Source organism: Scyliorhinus torazame, chromosome 3 (genome assembly GCF_047496885.1).
Source record: "Scyliorhinus torazame isolate Kashiwa2021f chromosome 3, sScyTor2.1, whole genome shotgun sequence".
In the NCBI taxonomy this organism is placed as follows: domain Eukaryota; kingdom Metazoa; phylum Chordata; class Chondrichthyes; order Carcharhiniformes; family Scyliorhinidae; genus Scyliorhinus; species Scyliorhinus torazame.
The window spans coordinates 131,655,468-131,680,766 of record NC_092709.1 but is presented as its reverse complement, the minus strand read 5'-3'; the positions used below and the strand labels follow the sequence as shown (position 1 = coordinate 131,680,766).

General features: G+C 46.2%; 1 protein-coding gene across 2 annotated transcripts in view; it reads right to left on the bottom strand.

Annotated features, from left to right (window-relative positions):
- The window catches only part of fras1 (Fraser extracellular matrix complex subunit 1), a 714,708-nt gene that overhangs the window by 256,550 nt on the left and 432,859 nt on the right, over positions 1–25,299 (bottom strand). For both annotated transcript variants that reach the window (XM_072496214.1, XM_072496215.1), the window contains exons 28-29: positions 25,071–25,155; positions 7,425–7,745 (exon numbers count right to left, since the gene is read on the bottom strand). In XM_072496214.1, the coding sequence (XP_072352315.1) occupies positions 7,425–7,745; positions 25,071–25,155 (406 nt within the window). The remainder of the gene's footprint in view (positions 1–7,424; positions 7,746–25,070; positions 25,156–25,299) is intronic.

The following is a 25,299-nucleotide window of genomic DNA, read 5'->3' as shown; positions in this document are numbered from 1 at the left end:
AGGATCAAATGTGACACCAAGTTTGTGAATAGTGTAGCTCAGCCTCAGGGATAGAGTTTGTGACTAGGAAATGGAGTTTGTGGTGAAGTATGAAGACAATGGCTTCGGTCTTCCCAATAATTATTTGGAGGAAATTTCTGCTCATCCGGTGCTGGATATCAGACAGATTTAAAAATTGCAGTTGAGGGATCAAGACAGGTGGTGGCAAAGTAGAGCTGAGTGTTCTCAGCATTTAGGGGGAAAACTCAGTTGAGCAGAGGGAACCTGGAAAAGCTTGGCCTGATGTACTTGGAAGAAAGGAGGAAGGCAGCAGAAACAACTGTACAGATAGTCTTAATCTTAATGACAAAGGAATCCAGGAGTTCAATGCACTTGTGTGAGACAGGGGAAAGAAATTTATAAAGATGGATTTTGTTAGAAAAAAAATCAGGGTTATCTCTGCATTCTAGAAATATCCTGGAACAGAGATTACTTTAGCAGATGGGGGCAGGATCTGATGGTACTTTCTGTAGTTCAATCAGTTAAATCAGTTATCTGACATTTCCATTTCAGCCTACGTCTCTTGGAGTTAAGGAACAGTGATGAACGTTGTATCAGGGATCATTGGCCTGGGTGACAGTGAATAATATTTTTAATGGAGTCTAGGGTATCAAAGGGCGAGTTGAGGGTGCTGCTGCAGAAATGGCCCAGTGAATGGCAGGCCAAAGGCTGGACAGTTGGAAAATTGAAAGTGCAGTTGTTTATTTTCCAGGGGTGAACACAGAATATAGTAGGATTGAGACGGGAAAGGAGGTGTGGGTAAAGAGCAATACAAGGAAGATATTAAAGATACAAAGATAGGTAGGAAACCACATTGTGAGGAGGTACAAAGAATCTGCAAAGTAATAGATAGGTGAAATCAGTGGATTTGGCAGATGCAGCATAATAGGGGGAATTTGGTTGGAAGAGTAGAAAAACAAAATCTTAGTTAAATGGAGAGAGACTGCAGAATGCTGCAGTACACGGGAATCTGGGTGTCCTGGTACGTGAACCACAAAACGTAAACATGCAGGGACCACAAGTAATCAGGAAAGCAAATGAAATGGTGGCCTTTATTTCAAGGGGTATGGAGTATAAAAGTAAGTAAGTCTTGCTACAGCTGTCCAAGCATTGCTGGAGCTACATCTGGAATACTGTGTACAGTTTTGATTTCCTGACTAAAGAAAGGATATATTTACATTCGAAGCAAAGGACAACGAAAAGTACAGCACAGAAACAGGCCCTTCAGCCCTCTAAGCCTGCGCCAACCATGCTGCCCATCTAACCTAAAACCTTCTACCACAACAGTTCAGAGAAGATTCACCGGGGTGTGATTCTCCCCTACCCGGCGGGGCAGGGGGTTCCGCCGTAATGGCGGGAACCACTCCAGCGTCGGGCCGCCCCAAAGGTGCGGAATCCGCACCTTTAAGGGCCAAGCCCTCACCTTGAGGGGTTAGGCCCGCGCCGGAGAGGTTTCCGCTCCGCCGGCTGGCGGGATAGGCCTTTGGCGCCACGCCAGCCGGCGCCGAAAGGTCTTCGCCAGGCGACGCATGCGCGGGAGCGTCAGCGGCCACTCACGGCATCCCCGCGCATGTGCAGGGGAGGGGGTCTCTTCCGCCTCCGCCATAGTGAAGACCATGGCGAAGGCGGAAGAAAAAGAGTGCCCCCACAGCACAGGCCCGCCCGTGGATCGGTGGGCCCCGATCGCAGGCCAGGCCACCATGGGGGCATCCCCCGGGGCCAGATCGCGCCCCCCCCCCCCCCCCCCAGGACCCTGCCCGCCCCGCCGTGCAAAATGAGGTTTAATCCACGCCGGCGGGCGAGGGTTGACAGCGGCGGGACTTCGGCCCATCGTGGGCCGAAGAATCGCCGGGGGTGGGCACGCCGACCGGCGCGGCGCGATTCCCGCCCCCACCGAATCTCTGGTGGCGGAGAATTCGGGACACGGCGGGGGCAGGATTCACGCCATCCCCCGGTTATTCTCCGATCCGGTGGGGGGTCGGAGAATCGCGCCCCAGGCTCTTTTCTGGTATGGAAGAGTTGTCTTGTGAGGGAAAGTTGAGCAGGTATTTTAAACACAAGTTCAGAAGAATGAGAGGTGATCTTATTGACACATACTCCTTGACAGGGTGAATGCGAAGAGGATGCTTGAATATTCAAGCAGCTACATGTGGCACATAGGTGGGAGCTGTGAAATTTAGCCTATAATAAAAGTTGTTTCAGCGAATGAACGCACAGCAATAAGCAGTTCACAAAATATGGACATAGTCTGAAATGCAATAGGTGAATAAGTAATTTCATATATTTGAATTAAAAAAATGTAAATACAAAGCACAGTTTGGCACCTCTATATGCAGCGCAGGGCATGATTAAAGTTGAAATTTGGACAAACATAAATTATTTTGTAGATTTCCCTTGGACAATTTCTAGGCACCTCTTCAGATAAAAACAGATTCACCTTTATTGTAATAGTAGTCATCAACTATTGAATATCTACCAAACACTCAAAGCTGCTGGAGTGTCTTGTGGTTGGTTTTACATAAAATCAATGAATCAAGTTAGTTAGCTGTCTGGCCTGTTGCCAAAATAATACGCATTGCCTCAAGGCATCTTCTGTAAAATGGTTTGTTTGCAACCGTCATGTATTCTGATATCATTGACTCACTGGTACTTTGAAAGGTAGGAACTTCTTGTGACTTTCTACTTCAAAAAAGTGACATGATTCTACATCTCAAGATGAATGGCTAAAGCCAAAAGCTGGCAGTTAATTTCCAAGTGTATTTCCTGAGGTTTCTCTGGCTCTTCTGCCAAAGCTTTGAGGGACAACCTAGAAAAATCCACCCTTTATGGACTCAAGAGGTGAGGTCTGATGCAGAATGAAAAATTGGAAGGAGAGAATCCAGAAATTATCTCTGGAACCTTTGAAAGGTTGGACAGAGTGATGAGTGATCTCAGAATTACAGGGATGAGGGAAAGTATAAGCATCAGGCTTTGAAAGCATTACTGGGAGATAACAGGCCCATAGCATTGGTGGCAGGTAGGTGGTGACAAGATATGAAGTACTTAGGGGTTTATATGGTCTATTGCTGTTTGGGGGGCCTAGAGTGTCTGGTAGTACACAAGGGTGTCGGGGAACATATAAGGTCAGGTGGTATGGCCGTGTTCTGTGAGGTTTGGAGATCTGGCAGCCTTGAGTGGGTAATGGTATCATAGGAAGTGAGAACAGTAAAAAGGTCTTGGAAGCATTGGGGAACTCGACCAACCGATAAGAGATTTCTGACACATGGTAGCACCATGGAACAGTTGATCCGAAGGTCATAGAGCACCTTGGGAGGAACCAAGGTCTGTCAGTGTTGGGCTGGTAGGGCATGGGGACAATCCCCAAGTGTGGGGATTAGCTGGTATCCGATGTAGAGGGTAGAGGTTCTTGGAATGAAAAAATATATATATATAGTGGTAGGATGTCATGATATGGTTAACGGTCATCCGAAGATGTGGGAGCACTAAGAGGGGAAATCATGGAATCACATAATACTGGGAATAATCAGACAGAATCCGCTAGTACTCAGGAGGGACCTCACAGTGCCTGGAAAAACTGGGATATGGCATCTGGGATCCAGAAAATTTAAGTGCGGGATTGCAGAATCAAGGAGCATTAATGGGAAGAAAGGGCTGGTCTGACATTTGGGGTACTTGCAGCATTGAAGCAGATATTGGAATCAGTATTTGTTTTTAAAGAGTGGGGAGATAGAGTCTTACCAACATTAGGTAGGTAAGTTGCCCAGGAGAATCAAAGCTAAATTACTAAATGCTTCCAATTTGTTACACCCAAACTAAAAGTCAATTTAACGATATGCCAAAGCATTGCTGGAATCAAACGTTGAGCATTTAAAATTTAGAAAGTTACATATTCTAATGAATTGATGATTGCGGTAGGCCCAATGGAAATTGGTTTAAATAAATGAAAAACGTTTTCAAAACTAGGTACCACAACGATTGGCAGACAATTTATGTTTATACCAGGTGCCACAAAGATTTTCCATCTCCAGTTACATTATGTTACAATAGGTGTCACACTGATTTTCCATTGTCAGCTATGTTATGGTACACCAGGTGCTACAATGATTCCCCATTGCAGTTAAGACCTGTTACCCAACTTCCGACTACAGTATATTACAGTAGGAGCTCAATCTTTGCTGCCAATGGGAAAATACCAACTCCGCAAACCTGGCTCTGGAGAAAGTGACCTGAAACTTTGGATTTAGGCAGTGGGGTGTGTAGTGCTAATTGGAGTTGGGCCTGCCTCCAGGCTTCACGTTATTTTAAAAATCTCTCACTAATAACATTCAAATCCATACAAGTATTTGGTCCCATATAATCAAGTATCTAATCCTTTATGAAAGCATACATTTCAAGTACTTAATCCCCCCTTGAAAACATATATTTGCATTCATTACTCCAACTCAAAGACAACGAATCTCTTTAAAAATCAATTAGAGATGTCAATCAAACTTGTGAATTTAAAGGACTCCCACTACAATAATTATAAGTTGTGAAAGCAGTCAAACAGCACTGATCCTTGTGTCAGCAGAGAGATACAAAGCACAAATTTTTTTCAACTACAGGCTAGATCTTTTTTCCCAAAATTTATCTCGACAAGTTCCGCAAAGCTTATCCATTTTTTATGCAGGTTAATTTCTACTCTTAACAATCCCAAGCTAGCTGACTTCTCCAAATTGGTACTTAACCTCTTCAAATAACTGCAACAGCTTTAGATCTTTTCCTCAGCTGTCTCAAATCCATGAGTTGTGTTTGGAAATCCCAATAACAAATATTGGGTGCGATTCAGCGGAAAAAAGTCTGCTTTTCAGTGTGGTGTTTCTCAGCGGCTGCAGCGTTGAAACTCACCCACCTCCCGCCCCCCCAACCCCCTGCATATTCACCGACTGTTTTTTGGGGCCTCGGGGAGTTTCTCCAAGCTGAGGGGACACAGATTGGGATGTCATTTGAACAGCAGTGTCAAACTCTACATGCAACCCCCCCCCCCCCCCCCGCCTTCAGGCCCCTCCCCACTTACTAGACCCTGCCTCCTTCACCCCCAAACCTTCTCAAGGCCCCTGGACGACCCCCTCACACCCCTTCCAATGGGCAAGGCCCCACTTGGCCGACTCCGTTAGAGGCAATCTGGAACCTGGGCACCCTTGGACTGCCAGTCTGGCACCCTGACAGTGCCCCTGACACCATGGCAGTATTATTCAGGCACCTTGGTACTGCCAGGGTGGCAATGCCAGTGCGCCCGTGTGGCTGAATCATGCCCATTGAATCTTTTTGACGGCAGCTGCACTTTTACGTGTGTAACCCAGCCCTGGTGGAAATGACAGGTGCAGAGTTTGGGGGTGGACTTCCAGGAATTGTGGCTCCAACATCACTTTGCTAGGCCACGAAAATTCAGGCACATGTGAATTCAGGCATCATCATCTGTCATGGATCTGCCCAGCAACAGGTCTAGCCGGCAACAGGTAGAAATCTTCAGAGTAACATGAATGTAACAAGGCAAGGTATGGTGCGATCTGCCTAGCAACAGATGGCATGGGTCTGCCAACAACAGGTAGAAATCAGCTGAGCGACAGCAGTTGACAGGCATAATGAGGTGCGATTTTAAAAGTAACAAGATGCAAGTGTCTAGACAAGTGATACATAGTTGCCAGCACCCTCAGAAGCAGAGAAGCAGTTTACCCCTAACAGCTAGACAGGCAAATTTGAAATCTGACGGCCAAGAGCATCTAAGTCTTGGAGCCAAGGTCCTGCAGAAACTTTCGTAAAAGCAGTTTAAATATCTTCGCTGGACCAGGAAAAAGATGTTTCCCAGACTTAACTGGATTTGACTTTTAAATTTACTTAAATTTTTGTTTGGGAAAGGGAATCTCTTAAGGAGTTCAGGGATCATTGCTATATTTTGGAACAAGTTCTACGTAAGTGTGTGTGTGTTTAGTGATTCATATACTTAATGGTCTTAGGGTATTGTCCTCATTTTTGTGTGTATTTGTTTTTCTTTAATTTAATAATTTCCATCTCCCCACCTGAGGCAGTCAGCGTGACTGGAGCAGAAATACAATGAGCCTATGAGAGTTACTATAATTAATCTGACCTCGGGAGGCGCGCCGGGGAGAGAGGAAGATGAATCGGTACAAAGCTATGACAGCCATCAATTGGTACCCTTAATAGGATCAGGTGACCCCAACAATGAGGAGAGGATTTTAATTTTAAAATTTAAAATACCCAATTCTTGTTTTTCCAGTTAAGGGGCAATTTAGCATCAAATGAGTGTTTGTACCGTTTGGCCTTGTATATATTTTTTACTGTTTTAATAAAAAGATATGGCCAATCCACCTACCTTTTTTTTAATAAATATTTTTTATTCTCTTTTTTCACATTTTCTCCCAAATTTACACCCACCAACAATAAACAATAATCAGTAACAAATATGTCAATCCCCATATCAATAACAACGATCCCATCCTCCCACCAACCCCCAAACATTAGCCCGCATGTTCACATAAACAAATGACAAAAAGGAATCAGGAATCACCCATAGTCCCCATTAACATTGAGACGTACGCAGAGAAGGGGAGAATGTGCAAACTCCACCAAACCCAGGTCCTTGGCGCTGTGAGGCAGCGGTGCTAGCCACTGCGCCACCATGCCACTCCATCAGAGAGAGGCTTGTATACTGAAATATATTTTACGAGAAGACAATGCTTTTGGCATTGTGGATTAAATTAAAATGTCAACATTCATACAAATGGGTGGGACAAAATCCCACCGAGTCAACTTAAGTCAGGGGTGTAACACCTCGTATTTGGTCCTTTATGAATGTAGGTCCACAGAATAAAAGAAAATCCTAATTTAGCCTAAGCATGCAATTGCACAAAGGGCACAATTTCTGTTAGAGGTGAAAGTGCCAACTTATTTTAGGCTGATAGGACAACATACTGTGAACCCAAAATAAAAACAGAAAATGCTGGATAAACTCAGCAGGTCTGGCTGCATCTCTGGAGAGAGAATCCGAGTTAAGGTTAAATCCATATAAACCTTCTACAGAGCTGAAAGGGTTGAAACATTAACTGTGTTACTCTTGCGACAGATGCTGCCAGACCTGTTCAGTTTATCCAACATTTTCTATTTTTTTTCCGATTTCCAGCATCTGCTATACTTTGCTTTTATTATAATGTGAATCTATTGGGAGCCCCATCCCACCAGGCATTGTTGGAGGCTTGCTCAGTGACCTAAAAGAAATGGCACAATACTAATAATCTTAATGAATTAAAAAAAACTACCCTCTCTCCCAAACAAATGTTGTATAAAATGATGAAGCATGACTTACAGAAAGTAGTTTGGGTCAATACCTGCTGAGTAATTTTGATCTGGAAGAGAATATTCAGGATGTTATGGCCGTCATTAACCTGCAGCAGCACTTGGTCATGTAGGCTGTTGGTTCCATCATGAGCATAATGTAACTGTCCCCTTTTGAGGTCTTTCAATTGGAAATCCTGTACGCTTACATCTGTTGGCTGCAAAATGAGGCGGCCATGTTTTGGAGGGTCCAAAACTGATAATACCACATCCGAGGGGTTGTCATCATCTTGAATGTCCAATATCAGATTAGAAATGACACCTAATTCACCTCTACCGAGCAATAATATTTTATTAGTCAGCACATAGGGACCCTGGAAAGAGACAGACAGCAATTAAAAACCACTTATCTCTCAGTTTGACGTCTTCTTTTGAAAGCAATTATTGGTTAGATTCATAAAACAAATTGAAGTTGTCAATTAAATGCTTTTATTACTACCTGACTGGATACCGAAAACATTTTACAAAATGCATGAAGCATTTCACTGAATAAATAAATATGGACAAATTATTACATTACTTTTAAACAAAGAATCTAATCAATCTTCATGAACCTGCTCATTAGGCCATAAGAGTTATAGTCCAGGAGGCTTAAAATGACATACATATCAATTATTAAATGTTTAATTTCAGTTAATACAATGGGTGCTAAATTCAATAGCCCTGTGAAAACGGGTGCAGGGAACATATTGCATGATTAACTTAATTTGCACCCGTTGCTTTTGATGCAGGCAGCACACCGACTTCGTGCTGCCTGCTAATTAATAATGTCAGTGTGCAGCCATTGCTAACCATAGCTGTCGAATGGCTGTGTGACTGAGCCCAAAATAGTGGGAGGCCTGCAGCAGGTAAAGATAGCTTGCACTATTTAAAGCCAGACTGCACCTCTTAAAGGAGAGATGTACTGCGGCGGGAGCTGGTACTAGAAGTAGTTGTAAAATTCATTCAAGATATAACATAATAATCGGGCAATATGGGAGAGCAAAGACTCCAGGAAATTTCCAATACTGCACAGCATTTAGTGCATACTAAAGGCCTTAGTCAAGAAGGTCTATAGGAAAATGGGGACAGCAGACCACCCAGACAATCTTTCAGAAGACAGCCATGACAGTCCATGTTAGGAGTCAAGCCCCAAGAACCCGAATACAGTTCTGCAAAAAGTACAATGACCTCACTTGAGTGATCACAATAAGTGGAATGCACTTCAAATGCATATCACATCAACTAGCCTCACACACCCATCACTCATCAACCTCTACCAAAGAGGACTCACACCTAAGCTTTATAGCTTTACCTTACCCTCATATACTTAGTAAACCAGGCATTGCCAAACTCGGGGGCGCGACCCACGGGTGAGACGCGGGCGGGTGTCGGAGGGTCGTGGAGCCGTCCGTCACGGCGCTCCCGATCACGCAAATCCGCGCGCAACAGCCGGCTGTTAATAACGCCGGCTGCAAGCGGCTTTCAAAGTGGCCGTGAACATGTTAAGAAAATGCAGCCGCACTGTGCATGCGTGCCAGATCATCGCCGTGCACGCGCAAAACTATGATTTTTTTTTTAAAACGGCCGCAGCTTTTTGTTTTACAAGTTTGGGGTGGTCTTATTCATTTTTAAAATTCATTTCATGTTTATTTTTTTTTACAAGTTCAGGGGGGTTTTATTTGATAAAATTTTATTGGAAAGAAATGTAGAACTTTGGACAGATGGAGACTCTATACTTTCCGACACCAGAAGGCTTCACCTTCATCCAACAGGTTCCATTGGAGGAGCGTGTACGAGGGCCAAAGGGACCCAAAACCATTTCCTCCATTTTTGTCGGCAGCAAACAAGGTAAGAGAAAATGGTGGGTCGCGCAGGTCAGCCGGCGTGGGTCGCGCAGGTCGGCCGGCGTGGGTCGCGGAGGTCGGCCGGCGTGGGTCCCGGAGGTTGGCCGGTTGGTAAAAATGGGTCCCCGGAAAAGAAGTTTGAAGAACACTGTAGTAAACGTCACACACACGTCTCGCAGTTTGTACACATTGCCAATTATTCAACCATGGAAGCCACATCACTCAAGCACGTTGCACCATTCACAATTGCTGCTTTCCCTTTTTAAAGGGAGAGCTGACTGGTGGTGGTTTAACTGGAGGATCACCACACCTCAGGTGAGAGACTAGGTTGAGAAGGTTGGCCTTCATGAATAACCGCAGCTGGTACGGGAATTGAAACCGCGCTGCTGGCCTTGTTCTGCAAACCAGCTGACTAGCCTACTGAGTAAATCACTCAATCACACTTTCCTCTTACAGGAAAAAGTGGTGCACACTGCAGCAGCAGGTGCTAACCTGCAGGAACAAGGAATGGCTGCATATTATATCCATGGAAAGGATGATGTTCAGCATCATTGAAGCTGCCAATAGCTGAGGCAGTGGCCAGCAATGGCAGCTGAAATAATAGAAACGACAATATCCTTGTACCTAATTCTTCTTCTCACATTTCACTTCCCCCTCTCCCACATTCTCTTCTGATTTAGAAGCTGCAGACTGTGCAAGCTTACACCTCTTCATTCTCCTCCTCCCTTCGTCACAACCTACCCTTAAACATTTCTCCTTTCAGATAACCGAGAGCTACAGAATGGCCAGACAAAGGTGGAAGAGCAAGAAGCAGGCGATGGTTAAGAAAAAGATAACTCAATCGCACATTTGCAGCCACCAGCTCAGGTACTGACCCTACATGTAATTTTACAAGATGCATTAGAGGTGGGATCCATAAGTAGTCGGGCATCAGGCAGGCTTGGCCTGAATCCTGAATGGGGTCAGGGTAGTGTAGGTGCCAGCTCACACGTGAGATCTGCTGCAGAGAGGCAGTTCAGCAGAATGGGTTACGGAAGGCTGATGTGTATGTATAACAAAATGATTGGTGCAGTGGCAGGCCTTCCAGACACTCGGGAGATCTCGATAAAGGTGCCTGGAGGAGTTTAGCACCAACTTAGCAAGGAAGCAGGAGTCCGATCTCTATATATAACGGATCTCCTGCTTGTCAGTTGCTCAGCCTGTCAGCTCCTGCTGTCCTCTCAACTTGTTTAATCTGGGGAGCTCTAGGAAACCAGTGTGCACATTGTTGAATTTAGAATCAAGATTTAAAACAGCAGCTAACAAGCATTTTACATATTTAAATGGCTGACTCGATGATCCACCAGACTTTCCCACATGCTACATTTTCCTGAGATCTTTGACCCTCGATTACGCCAATGAGTTACAGGGACCAGGGGCGGGATTCTCCGGCAATTGGCGGGATGGCCCGGCGCCAAGAATGGCGTGTACCACTCCAGCGTTGGGCCAACCGGAAGTTGCAGAATCCTCCGTACTTCCGGGGGCTAGGACGGTGCCGGAGGGGTTGACACGGCGCGAACCGGCGGTGTGTTTCCTGCACATGCGCAGGGGGGTTCTTCTCCGCGCTGACCATGGTGGAGCCCGACAGAGGCCGGCACGGAAGGAAGGAGTGCCCTCACGGCACAGGCCCGCCCGCAGATCGGTGGGCCCCGATTGCCCCAATCCTCCCCCTCCCCGAGGACTCACTTAGCCGGCCTACAAGTCATGTCCTGCCGTGATGGACCAAAGAGGCTGGTTTAGCACAGGGCTAAATCGCTGGCTTTGAAAGCAGACCAAGGCAGGCCAGCAGCACGGTTCAATTCCTGTACCAGCCTCCCCGAACAGGCGCCTTGAGGCTTTTCACAGTAACTTCATTTGAAGCCTACTTGTGACAATAAGCAATTTTCATTTCATTTCATTTCAAGTCCATTTCACGCCGGCGGGACTGGCCAGAAACTGACGGCCGCACGGCCCATCGGGGCCCGGAGAATTACTGGGGGGGGCGCTGCCAACGGTTCCCGACCGGCGCAGCATAAACCTTGCCTCCGCCTGAAAACCGGCGTCGGAGCGGGATTCGCACCGTCGGAGAATCCTGCCCCAGGTGCTCCGGTTGCCTCCCACAGTCCAAAGATCTGCTGGTTAGGTGAATTGACTATGCTAAATTGTCCCTTCGTGTCCAAAAGATTAGGTGGGGTTACTGGGTTATGGGGATAGGGTGGAGGCATGGGACTAAGTAGGGTGCTCTTTCCAAGAGCCGTTGCAGACTCGATGGGCCGAATGGTCTTTTCTGCCCTGTAGGGATTCTGTGATTTGTAAGTGAAACATTAAAAAACGTTATTTATAACAAAGAAAAAGATGAATATTTAATGGCCAGAATGGAACAATGGTCTGCTAATCTAACTATTCCCCAAACCCCAACCCGCCCTCTATCCAGACACACACAAGACAGACACACAGTGGAGGGGGTAGGAAAGATTAAAAAATAACAGGGATTAAAAGTCTTGAGAGATTTGAGGATCTTCGCTGCGGAGGTTGAGGTCTTTGCAAGTGGTAATCTATTCAGAATGCCAGGTGTTGAAAACCGTCAGTTGGTTTGGATCTTCAAGCTGGGCCACTCAGGCTGGATTCTGAGGCTGTGGGATCCCCTCTAGGGAGACGCTTCAACTTGTGTTGAGTTGAGCCTCACCCTCGGAAGATGCCCTTCAGGTCTGCTCAGTTTCTGTTATGTGGTCAACTTCAGCAGACTCACCAACAGCTTGTCTCAGTTAAACAGAATCAGAGCAGCAGTTTTCGCGAGGCCTTCGAATGGTCTGGTGCCTTTAATGGGACAGGAATTTGGAAAGTTCCCCCTCCCCAGCTCTATCTTCAGGCTTTAAATGCTCACTAACTGCTCTGTTTACCTGAAGGGAGTTCCAGCTAAGATTTGAGCAATAATTCCACCCTTTCTATGAGAGAAAATTAAAAGGATTCTGCTCAGCGCTGTAGTTCCAATCAAAACTAACTTGGAGAAACAGTCTCACAGACAATGCCTACCAGCTGAGCTAAGGAGAAAGCACAGCTTGAGAGAGATATCCACCATCTTCAGGGAGGGAGAATTTAAAGACTCCTCCATCTCTGTCCCCAAACTAAACTGAATCCAAACATACAGAGAGTCACCCAGCAGGGCATTCCAGAATAAAATGCACCAATCCGAAACGAGGATCTGCTTACCCGAGGATTGCAATAAAGTTGATTGGTTGCTAGCGACGTCCATCAAAATGACAACACAGGCTAGGCCACAGAGCATCACGGGAGAGGCCTGGGCCAGGACCTGAGACCAGGGGTGTTTTCAGTTTGACCAAAGTCTGCAGTTTAAAACAAAACTGCAATGTTGCAGGGACAGGGAATAAAAATAGAAACACGAAACAAACAAGGATTTAGCCAATTCCTTACAAAAGACAGAAATTGGTTGATTCTAGTCAGCTTCCCAATGCGCTCGTAGTTTAAGCTGTTGTTTGCACATACAGAAGCCCACCCACCCTGCGAGATTTCTCCCCAAGATACTGTTTCTCAATGTCATGAAGAGAAAAGAAAAATAGCACAAATTTAAAAGGACAGAGATCAAATCAGTAGTACAGTTAATTATTTGCCAATGTTGGTCAGAGGATTAATACTGAACAGTGATGGTACAAATGGAACTCTTATGGGAGGAATCTTAACATAATGGACGTGAAGGCTGGTAGCGGGTCGAGAACTATTTTTTAAAAAATATATTTTTATTAAGAATTTTTCAATAACAATATTTTCCACCTTACAAACAACCCCCGTAACAAAGAAAAGAAAGAGAACTCGCGTGGCAAGACATGAACACGGCAAGTCAATAAAATACAGAACTTTGTACATTGGATTCTTCCCGTACATGTCAATTTCCGGATCATTCATGTGCTTTCTTGCTCACATGCCCCCCACAGGAATCCCCCCCTTCCCCTCTCCCCCTCCCACTCCCTCCAGTCCCCCAGGTGGGGAACCCCCGCCCCGACCACCTCTTCCATTTTCAGTGCCCCCTCGGACAGTGCAGCAGCAACCCTAGAATCCCCCCCCCCCGCCCCCGCTAGATCCACATCTAGCACTTTTGCTCCCCCCATATTACTTCCTTGAGTCAGCTGACCTCTGCTGACCCCGGCTTCCCCCGCCTTCCCGTTGATCTCCCCGTGTGGGAGTCTCTCCTCCTCCTTACCTTCCTCCATCCCCCCCCCCCCCTTTGGCATGGGAAAAAAGCCCGTGCTTTCCTGAACCAGCCCCGCCCCCTGTGGCGCAGCTCCTGTTGCGCCCATCATCCCAGTTCCCTCATCCCCGAGTCTCACCTCCCTCCAGGACCGACGCCCACATTCCCCATCATCATTTTGTCTACAGACAGGAAAAAAGGAGATTTTAGGAATTTTAACCAGAACTCTACCCACATCCCCATCCATCATCCCACCCACAAAATATTCTTTACCCATCTTTACAACCCCATATACAACCACATCCCCTCAGTTCGAGACCAGTTTTTCCGTCTGTATAAAGGTCCAAGCCTCTTCTGGCATTTCAAAATAATGGTGTTGGTCCTGATAAGTGACCCACAGTCGCGCAGGCTGCAGCATGCCGAACCTGACTCTTTTTCTATGCAGCACCGCCTTGGCCCGGTTGAAGCCAGCTCTCCTCTTTGCCACCTCCGCGCTCCAATCCTGGTATACTCGGATCACCGCGTTCTCCCATCTGCTGCTCCGCACCTTATTGGCCCATCTCAGCACACTTTCTTTATCCACAAAGTGATGGAACCTTGCCACTATCGCCCTTGGCGGCTCATCTGCCTTGGGTCTCCTCGCCAGGACCCGGTGAGCCCCTTCCAGCTCCAGGGGGGTTGGAGAGGCCTCCGCACCCATCAGCGAATGGAGCATCGTGCTCACGTACGCCCCAGCATCAGCTCCCTCCACTCCTTCGGGAAGACCCAGAATCCGGAGATTCTTCCTCCTCGACCTGTTCTCCAGGACCTCAATTCTCTCGGCCCACCTCCTGTGCACCGCCTCGTGCGCGTCCATTTTTACCGCCAGGCCCTGGATATCGTCCTCGTTGGTGTTCACCTTATCGTTCACCTCACGAAGCTCCACCGCCTGGGACGTCTGGGTCTCCTTCAGACCCTCGATCGCCAACAGCATCGGCACCAGCACCTCCTTTTTCAGCACCTCCACGCATCTCATGAAGAACTCCTGCTGGTCTGGCCCCCACGCTGCCTGTACTCCGCCCTCCGCCATCTTGCCTTCTTCTCCCCGTTTTGTTCTCTGCTCCATGGCCTCTTTCCTTGTTGCTCCACCGCTGTTCCCTGCCAAATTTTGTGGGGGGGGGGAACCTCACTGCTCCCTCCCACACGGGATCAGTCAAAAGAAAACTCCGTTGGGGCTCCTCTGGTGAGCCCGAAAGTCCGTTTTCGCGGGAGCTGCCGAAACGCGCGGCTTAGCTCCGCATCGCCGCAACCAGAAGTCCCGGGTCGAGAACTGTTTTACATTGAACCTGGATTTACCGTGACTCTTCAACTTACCAACGGCATTATTTTCCCGCTTTCAAGCTTCATACCCAGTAATCGGGATGATGGCATAACATCTGTCAAAGGAAGCATTTCTAATGAAATGGAAAAAAATGAAAGCAGCAACCACAACTGAGGAACGCTACATTCATCCCAGAGGCTTCAACAACCAAGAAAATGGAATGGACAGCTGGGAAGCCAGCTATCAGGGTCTCGGGAGGTTTAACTGTGGACCCAACTATGCAACCTGAGGGATTGAAGTGAGGCAATGTTTCCCAAAGATGGGAAGAAGAGGTCAGTCTCTCAAACCAAGTAGGCATGATGGATGTCCGCAGCAGAAATGTAATCCTTCCAACCTGGAGATAGGGGGCAAAATTCTCCGCCTTGTGAGGCGGCAAACGCGAACCGCGATCAGTCTGAGATTCAGGCATTCGGCCAAAATCGAGGTCTGCAGCCAGTGTTCATTCGGGCGCCATACTCCGGTCCCTCGCTGGTGGTGATAATGAGGCTTGTGTCCCTTGTTGGCAGCAGTATGCAACACTGGCATTTGCATGCATTTAAATCTGATTAGCGGGATTGGAAATTTCATGCTCCACCCCTCCGGGATGCTCTGCTCCTCGCAGGCAGACGTCGCACGAGCGTGAATTACTACAAGTATTTACAAATACCACCCCTCAGGATCACATCTGTCTCCTCCTTCTGAGACTGGCAGTGCTGACTGCCTCTGCCACCACCTCCCAGGGGCTGCTCAGGAGGGAAGTCTGGGTCAATGCTGGGGAAGAGGGTATCCCTCTGCTCCTCACTGGCATGGAGCTGTGGTTCCACCTCGGACTCCCAACCTCAGGGAGCAGGTCTTCTTTGAGCCAGCATGGTGGCTGCAATGAGTGTGTGGTAAATGCAGCCCGTCAAAACAGCTCTATCTGCCACTCTCTTTGGCGCTAACTCCGCTCCAGCAGTTAGAATGCCTGCTAGGCCGGGAATTGCTCGGAATTCACGCCAGCAGAGTATTGGCCCATTAGCGTGTCCCGAATTGCTCCAGAAGTAGCACCCCAAAGGGAACGTGAACAGCACGCAATTCAGTTCCGGCGTCAACACAATCTCCCAAAAGGAAAATTTTGCCCAGTGTTTCAAGAGGATCCAGAACCTTGGGAGGGTGGGAAAGGTGTTTGGTATAGTACTTACCGATGCAAAGCCTCACATTCGGTTTTTCCAAGCATTTCCTTGCACAGCACTTCTTAAGACCATCACAACTTGCAGTTCCACTCAATCCTCCCTCTCCCCAGGCACCTCACATCCTTATTTACACAGCCAACACTCTCACTCACTCTCATCCTGTTGCCTCCTCAAACACATGGCTAACAGTCAACCTGCACAAATGTTATCCTTCCCTTCTCACTACGCAATCAATTTCTCACACTTACAACTCTCTGTTTTCTGTCCTTGCAGAAGAGAGCACATAAACATCGGGGAGGGGCAGAAACCCAGGAGGGGTAGGTATTGGTCAACAGTAATGGATAGTTTGATAGCCACTGGCCACACGTACCCATATGCTCCTCTGGGAGGTGGTCTTGTTCCTGGAAGCAGCAGATGTCAGCAGAGAGCAGCTGTGAAATTCGGAGCCCTCCCGAAACACTGATGCTCGCACATGTCGAGAGAGCTGATCTTCTGCCTCTGTGCTGGCGGTCTCACTTCCTTCGATTTAGATCTTTATGCCCATCCATTCTGTCCTATGGAGCAGCATGTCCCTGAGAAGAGGCAACTGCTGCACTTGTTCGTGTTTCTAATCCTTTGATTATTCATCAGAGGTTCAAGGCAAAGCTGTATAAGCTGCCCCCATTACGCAGGGAAGAAGCAGGGAAACTCAGATCAAGGTGAGTGAATCTAAGGCAGGTAAAGTGACTTCCAAAAAGTTGGGAATCAGCTGTAAGGCAGTGAAAGCACATTCTCAAGAGAAGTGCTGGTAGCACCAACTGCTCACGGGGCATGGATGCAATTTCACTCTTTGAAAAAATAAAACGGCCTTCCAGTCTGACAGTTTCGCTAAACAAGGTGCAATACAAATGCAAGTTGTTACAGTAAATAACCAACAGTGATGGTACAGGCATTCTCAGTGGCAGTACAGAAGATATGTAAGTGACCTCTCAAATGTAATGGTCCAAGAGGAGTACCTAGCAACAATGGCACTCACTCAGAGCATTAACAGATCTTTAAATGTTTTATTTTATTTTCTGCCCTGATTTTGTTTGTCTTTTTACTTTTCTACAATGCATGTTTTGCTGCTGTAGCTCAAGATATTTCAGACAGGAGTCAATGTGACAAAGGTGTCTGAACATAATGACCCAGATCTTCTGGTCACGGTGGAAAGGGTATGCCTGATGCTGACTGTGATTTCAAATGTCCAGCAATGAACAGAGTCAGGAGGTCAAATGGCAGGGGTAATTCCAGCAAAGTAACGTCCCCCCCCCTCCCCAACACACACTTTTTGTCATGAAATGAAGACATGCCCCTTAAGGTATGTCTTCAGTTCACTGACCAACACTGCTCATCTCTGTCAGCCCCAACAATGTTCACCCTTTCCCCTGAATCTTCCAAGTGTTCACCGCATCCCCCCCCCACCACCACCACCACCACCACCACCACCGTCCCCTGTCCATGGTCACCTTCGTCTTTCCTCACCCCACAACAATGCTAACCTTTTCCCCCCACCTCTCAACAGTACTCAGCGTTTCACCCCTGATAATGATTGCCCCCTCTCTCCCCACCCCTTCCTCACCCTCCCACCTCCCTCACCCTGAACAACGATACTCTCCTCTGTGCACACTCCTCGACAATGTTGACTCTCCCAACAAGGAATCCAGAAAGTGAGTCACGAGAGGAAGGCTGAACATTACTGGAGGAATGGGTGTAGGTATTTCCAAAAGTAGGGGGAGGTGGGGACAAACATCATTGGGGAATGAACACTTCCAGAAAGTAGAGGTGAATATTGTGTTGGGATTGGGGTTAAACATGGTTGAGAAAGAGGTGAACATGGTGTCAGGGTGGGGTGAACATTGTTGGGACCGGAGTGAACAGGGTGCTGGAATTGGGGAGGGTGCTGAAATTGTTTGGAAGGGAGTGAACATTGACAGGAGTAGGGTGTGCGGTGGGGTGTTTAACATTGTCGGTGGTGGGGTGAACATTGCCAGAAAGGAGTGAATTGAACATCATTAGAAGTGATGTGGGAAGTGGGTCAACATTGCCAGGAGGGGAGGTGAGCTGTATCAGGGTTTCCATGGTGCTGGAGTGTTTTGGTGCTTCAGCTGATGTACTTCAAGCTGCGTTCCTTAGCAGGCTTTACACTTGCTAAGGAGCTTAAGTTGTCAATTGTTGCTCTCCTTATTAGAAAATTCAGGCCCATTTTTCTATTTAGCATTAATGAGTCTCGAGACAGCAAAAGTATGATTATCTGAATTATTAATTATACTTTGCATCATTAAGTTTACCTTCCATATAAATGCCTAAAAACAGATCTCCATATCAGTGTGATATGTAAATCTATGCGACAAAGACAGAGTACAAAGAAGACCTTGTGTCAGCTGGAAGATAATTGTTGACCTTGTTAATTATTCAGCAATAATTTAATTTAAAAGACTGACAGATTATTCAATAAATACTAAAGATCGGGGCAAGACCACAATGGCTACTCTACTGCTCTGAATCTTTTTGCAGTTCTACCTCCTTCCCCAACCGTTCAGGCAAGCAGGCATGAGCATTTCTTACATGTCAACCATGATGTACTAGGGTGGTATGTGGCACAGTGGTTAGCACTGGGACTAGAGAGTCGAGGACCCAGGTGAAGTTTGCACATTCTCCCCATGTCTGCGTGGGTTTCACCCACAACCCAAAGATGTGCAGGTTAGGTGGATTGGCCACGCTAAATTGCCCCTTAATTGGAAAAAAAGTAATTGGGTACTCTAAATTTAAAAAAACATGATGCATTAAGACCTCATCTTGTATATTTTCATTTATAAAATATATAAGAATAGCAATGAGTATATCTCAAAGACATAAAACAGCTGAAGCTATGTCTGTCTGTGACCCCTGAACAAAAGGAGCGATCTGGCAGTATTGGGGAAACTCTCACATCATTACCCTGAAGAGCCACTGGCGACCTCCTGTGGGCTGCACAGAACAAATTCAAAGAGCTACACTTGCATTTTCATAACCCAGGCTGGCCAAAAGGAGTCTTACAACTTTCCTTTCAATTCGTAATGGTTGAGACATTCGGGGACCCAACCGAGGGATACATGTCCTTTGTCAAAAACAAGTGAGGAGAAGTGAGAGTCATATGGCATAGGCCTCTGACTTGTGGAACGAGTAATATTTCTTGCTGAGCTGCACGGTCTCAGTCTGCACTTTTAACTTCTGCCTCGCTGCCTTACAGACCAGAAACCCTGGCCGGATAGGACACCCCACCCCATCTACACCGCTTCTGCTGGAGATTCTGCACCATCAACTACAAGACCAATTGAATTCTACATGCATGGTGAAGTCAACACTACCGGAAATGTGAATTATACACCATTGGTTTTTAGCCTAGGAATACTTGGAGCTTGATTCTGGATCCCACATGCAACAATAGGTGTGATTTAACGGGACAAAAGCAGAGTCCCATTTCAGGTGCGTTTAGCGGGGTGTCACCATCCAGATTTTTTTGCCATCGATGAGGAATGCCCCATCGTAGCTGCACTGTACATCATTTCCTGCACTGATGAGCTCAGCTCGCCAATGCAGAAAGACGAGTCGCGGATCGGGCTGACAGTTTTAAATGCCGTCCCGATCTCCTCCCCCCCCCCCCCCCCGCCAGCCCACTGTGGCCTCCAGACCCTCCCCCACCACACTGCACCAACTTACCTCTTAAGAGTCCTCGCACCCTCCCCCCCCCCCCCTACCACCACCACCACACACACACTTCTCTCAAGGGCTAGCCCACCTCCAGGACCAACCCCTGGCATGGGCAAACTGACACCCAGGCACCGCCAGCGCTACTAATAGTGCCAGTGTGCCCAGGTGGCTATGCCAAGGTGCCTGGGTGCCACTCTGCCCAGAGCCCAACCACCCAGAGGTCTCCAATAGCCTGGGAGACCGCCCAGGTGTTGTTACACCTCGTCCACGTAGACCAGCGCTAAACAGCATCCTGGCGAGGTCTCCCGACGCAGTCGTTAGTTCACAAGCCTCACCAGAATCCGACTTAAGACATATTTAAATTAGCCTAATGACTGATGTAAATATGTATATGTGGAACTTGGCCAGCGATGGAGAGGTCCAGATCGCGAAGCCTTGAGAGATTCTGCGGCTTTGTCGCATCACCAGGTCTGGCGTGACAAGGCCATTAAACCACGCCCAATATTTATTTTCTCAGTGGTCTCCACACTGTAAATCTTTCTTTTCTCTATCCCACTTTTACCGCACAAATGCAAAGTAGGCAACGTTGCAGCCCTTCTCCCGTGTGTTGTGTATGTGCAAATAAACTAACATTTCTGAGTTCATTGTATCTTGAGTCTGCTGTGGTGTTGTTAATAGAAATTGTATCACACCAAAACCAAGAGGTTGGAAAATACACCACCATTTATAAAGGCGGAAGCAAATCAAAAACACCTTTCGGTTGATGGATGGGTGGGGAGAGGTGAAATTAGTGCTGTTTAAATTAATCCCCTCCTCCTGTCTGTAACACACAGCACTCAGCAACACACAGCACAGTTAAATCCAAGGACAGAACCTAACAGCAACCAGCAAAAATGTGACTTTGGCAGTAAACCAAACTATAGGAAACAGTTAGGCTGAGTAAACAAGCTCATCTGGCAGAGAAAGCAGAAAATGAAAGCCTCAGAACAAACTTCTAAAACGTTATTATTTTTAGCTCCAGATCAACTGCAGCTCTGATACATATTTCCTTATAAGCACAGTACTATTTCATTTGAGAATAAGCACCTAGCTTGCGTTGTGGGTGAACCATTAGCACAGGACTGAAGAATACCAAGGAAGATGCCCACCACCTTCTTATAGTAACCATGGATAGGCAATAAATAGAGCCTCACCAGCATCGCCCACATTTTAACGATGAATTAAAAATAATTCCTCCTTGCGTAACTTGTAATTCCTGTTCCAAACGTCCAAACCAAGATGAAAGCATCAGAGTGAATAAGAAAGAATGTACCTATTCCTATATCTTCTTTATATGCTTCAAAATACTTTTATCTTCATGTAAGATGACTCACAAGCTATGTGCTATGTTGAACACAGAATATGTGATAGTCAAATATGGGTAATCAAAGCAATCAGCTCTTTCTATTTGGTTGACACAGCTGTTTAGGGAGCAGAAAGTTGTTTGTTGGCATGATTGTTTAATTGGCAAGAAAGCAAGTCTTGTGATGGGGTTTCCAGGAGGGCCTGGCAGGAATGGGGATGGTGCCTCGGCCATCAAAGGTCTAAATTTTCCTTGCGTCCCATGGTCCTCTTTGACCCCACAAGGAAAGCAAGCAAATTAATCTGAAATGGCTTCTTTTGATCTTGGATCCTCTTTCTGTTGTCTGTATTTATTGGGAAAGCTACAAGGTTACTCCACTCAGGCCGGAGATAATGCCACAATGGTGTCATCAGACCTTAATCACTCTGCTGGCTTCAAGCAGTTGCTTTTGCTGCCTGGTCTGAAGATCAGGTTAAAATTAAAGATGGTACGATTGGATGGGACATTGGTGGGTTCGATACCTGGTCCATTTCATCTACCTGGTTTCCATTGCATGGGCAGGGTTACAAATACACCCCTATAAATTCTGCATTGAATCTGTCACGGTGGGAAATGTATAGGATCTGTATATCTGAATTAACAGGTAGTAAAAAGAAACAGTCGAAATTCAGTTAAGAACCAATAAGTTCTGGAAATACACAGCAGGCCAGTCAGCATCAGAACTCTAGTCCCCGACAAACCTCGGGCCTCCTGCGCATGCAGGAGAAGTCCACACATGAGTAGATCTGCACATGCGTGCCTGTGCAGAAGAAAATAAAAATAACAGCATGAAAATGCAGGTCAGGGGTGTGCAATGAATGCTGGCCTAGCCAGTGAAGCCCACCTCCCACGAATGAAGAAAAGAAAAATGACCTGATTGAGAGCACCTTTGAAGTGAATGTGACCCAGGAGAAGGAAAAGGAGAGATTCCAAAAGATAGTCCCGGGTAAGGGATGAAGACAGGGGACAGAAATTGTCCTCGTTATGGAAAGTTAAAAATTAAGCAGAGAAGTAGTCTCTGAAATCAAACAAGAGCGACTGGGAGCAGACTTTTGGTGAAGTCAGCATGAGAGGAGTCCTCAAGATCTGAAAAGCAGCTGAAGCTCAGAGTACACTCTGGAGCTGCAGGCCATTGGGGCAAAGACACCCTTTTTGGAAAAATGATATTCTGTTTGGCATGGTGAAAGATCTGAGATTCTGCATGGAAGGTGAAGCTTGAGTGTACTCTGAGACCGAGGTGAGAAGAATCACGGAAGTCGATATTGAAACGCTGTAAAGTGGGTCATTCATTGTTGAAGATGTCAGAGTAGGAGCGACTTTTGAAGAGGATTCCAAGGGAATATCTTCAAATTGGACACCCTTGTGTGAAGACAGAATTTCAGTGAGATTGGTTGGCTCACAATGGTGGGGCGGGGTGGGGAAGAGGGGCTGCTGAGAAATCCATTCAATTGGTTTTGGTCACATCTCTCATCTGCTGTGTAGTGTGATGTGTCTGACCACAGTTCACCTGCTAGTTCACATATACCTGGTTAGTTCAGTAGACTGGACAGTTGGTGTGTGATGCAGAGCAAGGTCAACAGCGTGGGTTAATTTCCCAAACCGGCTGAGGTTATTCATGCAGGCGTTGTCTTCTCAACCTTGCCCCTTGCCTGAGGTGCAATGATCCTCAGGTTAAATCACCAACAGTCAGCTCTAAGGGGGAAGCAGCCTATGGTCATCTGGACTATGGTGAGTTTACTTTCACCTCATACTTACCCTGAATATTAAATTATAAGATAGATATTGTAAATTGTTACATCTTTCTTAACTTTGATCGTAAATTTTATTTTTGTTTGTTCAAAATCTGTGGAATCATGTGGTTTTATTCACCAGTAAACATTCTAAATCTCAAACTTCATCTACTTGAAACAAAGTGCGCAATCTAACCGAATTGCAATAGAGTCCCGTGTTGAGCATGTTTAGCCATGTGTTTCCTGGCTCTCGCAACGCCGAGAAAGACACTATTTCCCAAACGGGTATGCGGCGCAGCCAGATCTCTCTCTCGCTCTCTTTCCTGCATCCCGCCCCCCCTAGTCCCTGGGTCTGGCGATGGATCATAAGAACGGTTCCCACAAGGCAAGTTTGCAGCTTTGGGTGTGTCATCGGGAGACAGCCAGGACACCCATGCCATGGGTGGATTTCAATTGTATTCTTCAAGGTAAGAGATGTCAGTATTGTAACTGGAAGTCAAGTATTTTTATTGCTGCCCTCAGACTCAATATCTTTTTAATTAAGAGGTGTTGCAATTAAAATCTGTGAAGTTAGAGCTATAAGTACTTTGTGGCAAAACAAATCTGTTTTCCTACTGTTCTAAATTAAAATGATTTGTTATGCTCTCTTCCAAGGTGCAGACGTCCACTTACTTTTACAGCCTGCCAGACATGTGAAAACTGCCCTGTTACTAGTGAGATGCAAATTCACTCAGCACAATAGTCCCAGCCATAGCAACTCAATGTCTCACCATGGCACAGCTTGGTCTGCAACAAAGCAAATACCCAAAACTAAATGCATGTTTTTTTTAAAAAACAAATACGATCGGGGTGATCTAACAAAAATGTTTCTACATGCTATTTGTGGCGGGTATTGCCTGGAGTTACTCCCCGGTTCTGTTGGTGTGTTCCCCACCGCTATCTAACCACATTTAGTCACTTTGATTTGATTTGATTTATTATTGTCACATGTATTAGTATACAGTGAAAAGTATTGTTTCTTGCATGCTGTACAAACAATGCATACCGTACATAGGGAAGGAAGGAGAGACTGCAGAATATAATGTTACAGTTATAGCAAGGTGTAGAGAAAAGATCAACTTAATACAAGGTAGGTCCATTCAAAAGTCTGATGGCAGCAGGGAAGAAGCTGTTCTTGAGTCGGTTGGTACGTGACCTCAAACTTTGGTATCTTTTTCCTGACGGAAGAGAGTATGTCCGGGGTGAGTGGGGTCCTTAATTATGTTGGCGGCCTTTCTGAGGCAGCAGGAATTATAGATAGAGTCAATGGATGGGAGGCTGGTTTGCGTGATGGACTGGGCTACATTCATGACCTTTTGCAGTTTCCTGTGGTCTTGGGCAGAGCAGGCTCCATACCAAGCTGTGATGCAACCATAAAGAATACTCTCTATGGTGCATCTGTAGAAGTTGGTGAGAGTCGTAGCTGACATGCCAAATTTCCTTAGTCTTCTGATGGCTCTGGGGAGCTTTTTGGGGCTCTGGTGCGTTTCTCACCAGGCTAGCCTAATTTTGAAAGGGTGCCCCGATCCCCAATCTCCAAGTAAGCTTGAGGGTCCCCCACACCCCCGGGCACTACCCCATTGTGGGTGGGATGGTTATCGCGATGCCTCGCGGGATCGACTGGCTGCGCTGCACTCCCGTTTGGGCACAACATGGCCGGTAGATCACGCCCATACTTTCCATAGTATTGTTTTATTTGTCAAGATAGCACTTGAACAGAATGTAAGAAATTCCTATTGCAAATACTTCCCAGTTTACGGAGTTAACAGTTAGTGGTGTACAAATGGGTATATCCTTTTAGAAGACTGACCTAACTCTTACAACACCCTTGAACTTTATTGCGTGTACGTTACTCCTTCAGCCAAAAGCAGGGCAAAAAACTATTACCTGCCTGGTATTGTTTATTTACAGACAGGAAGTGATCACAATAGGTTCTTTGGTAGATCATTTCCTTTTCATTAAATCGTAAAATGGCAATGACCCGATTCTCAAACCTAGAACCCAATTTTGGGAGGAGATTTCCAGTGATTATAAAAGGTGAAAGGCTGATTCAACAATGCCTCCGTGAGAAGAGTGAAAAATGATCAGCTCAGCTTAAAACCTGGGCATTGTTGTACTCCACTTTACTGCAAGAAACCTCTACTTTTTCCAGCTAAAGAAAGGTTGAATACCCAAAGCTTTGAAAGTATAACCAGGAAATCTTTAATTTCAGTTAGTACCTTGACTGAAAGTGCTTGAATATTAATTGTTTCTGGAAGAGAATACAGTTGATGATCACTGCCTTTCAGTGTAAACTGACCGCTCCTGGTAAAAAAAAAGACAAAAGAAAAACATGGGACTAATAGTAAATTACCACTTATTTTTGTAAACTTTTACAAACCAAACTTAACTGACTTGATAAAGGCATACAAAACAACAGAGCATTTGACTGTTGAAATCTAATTGTAT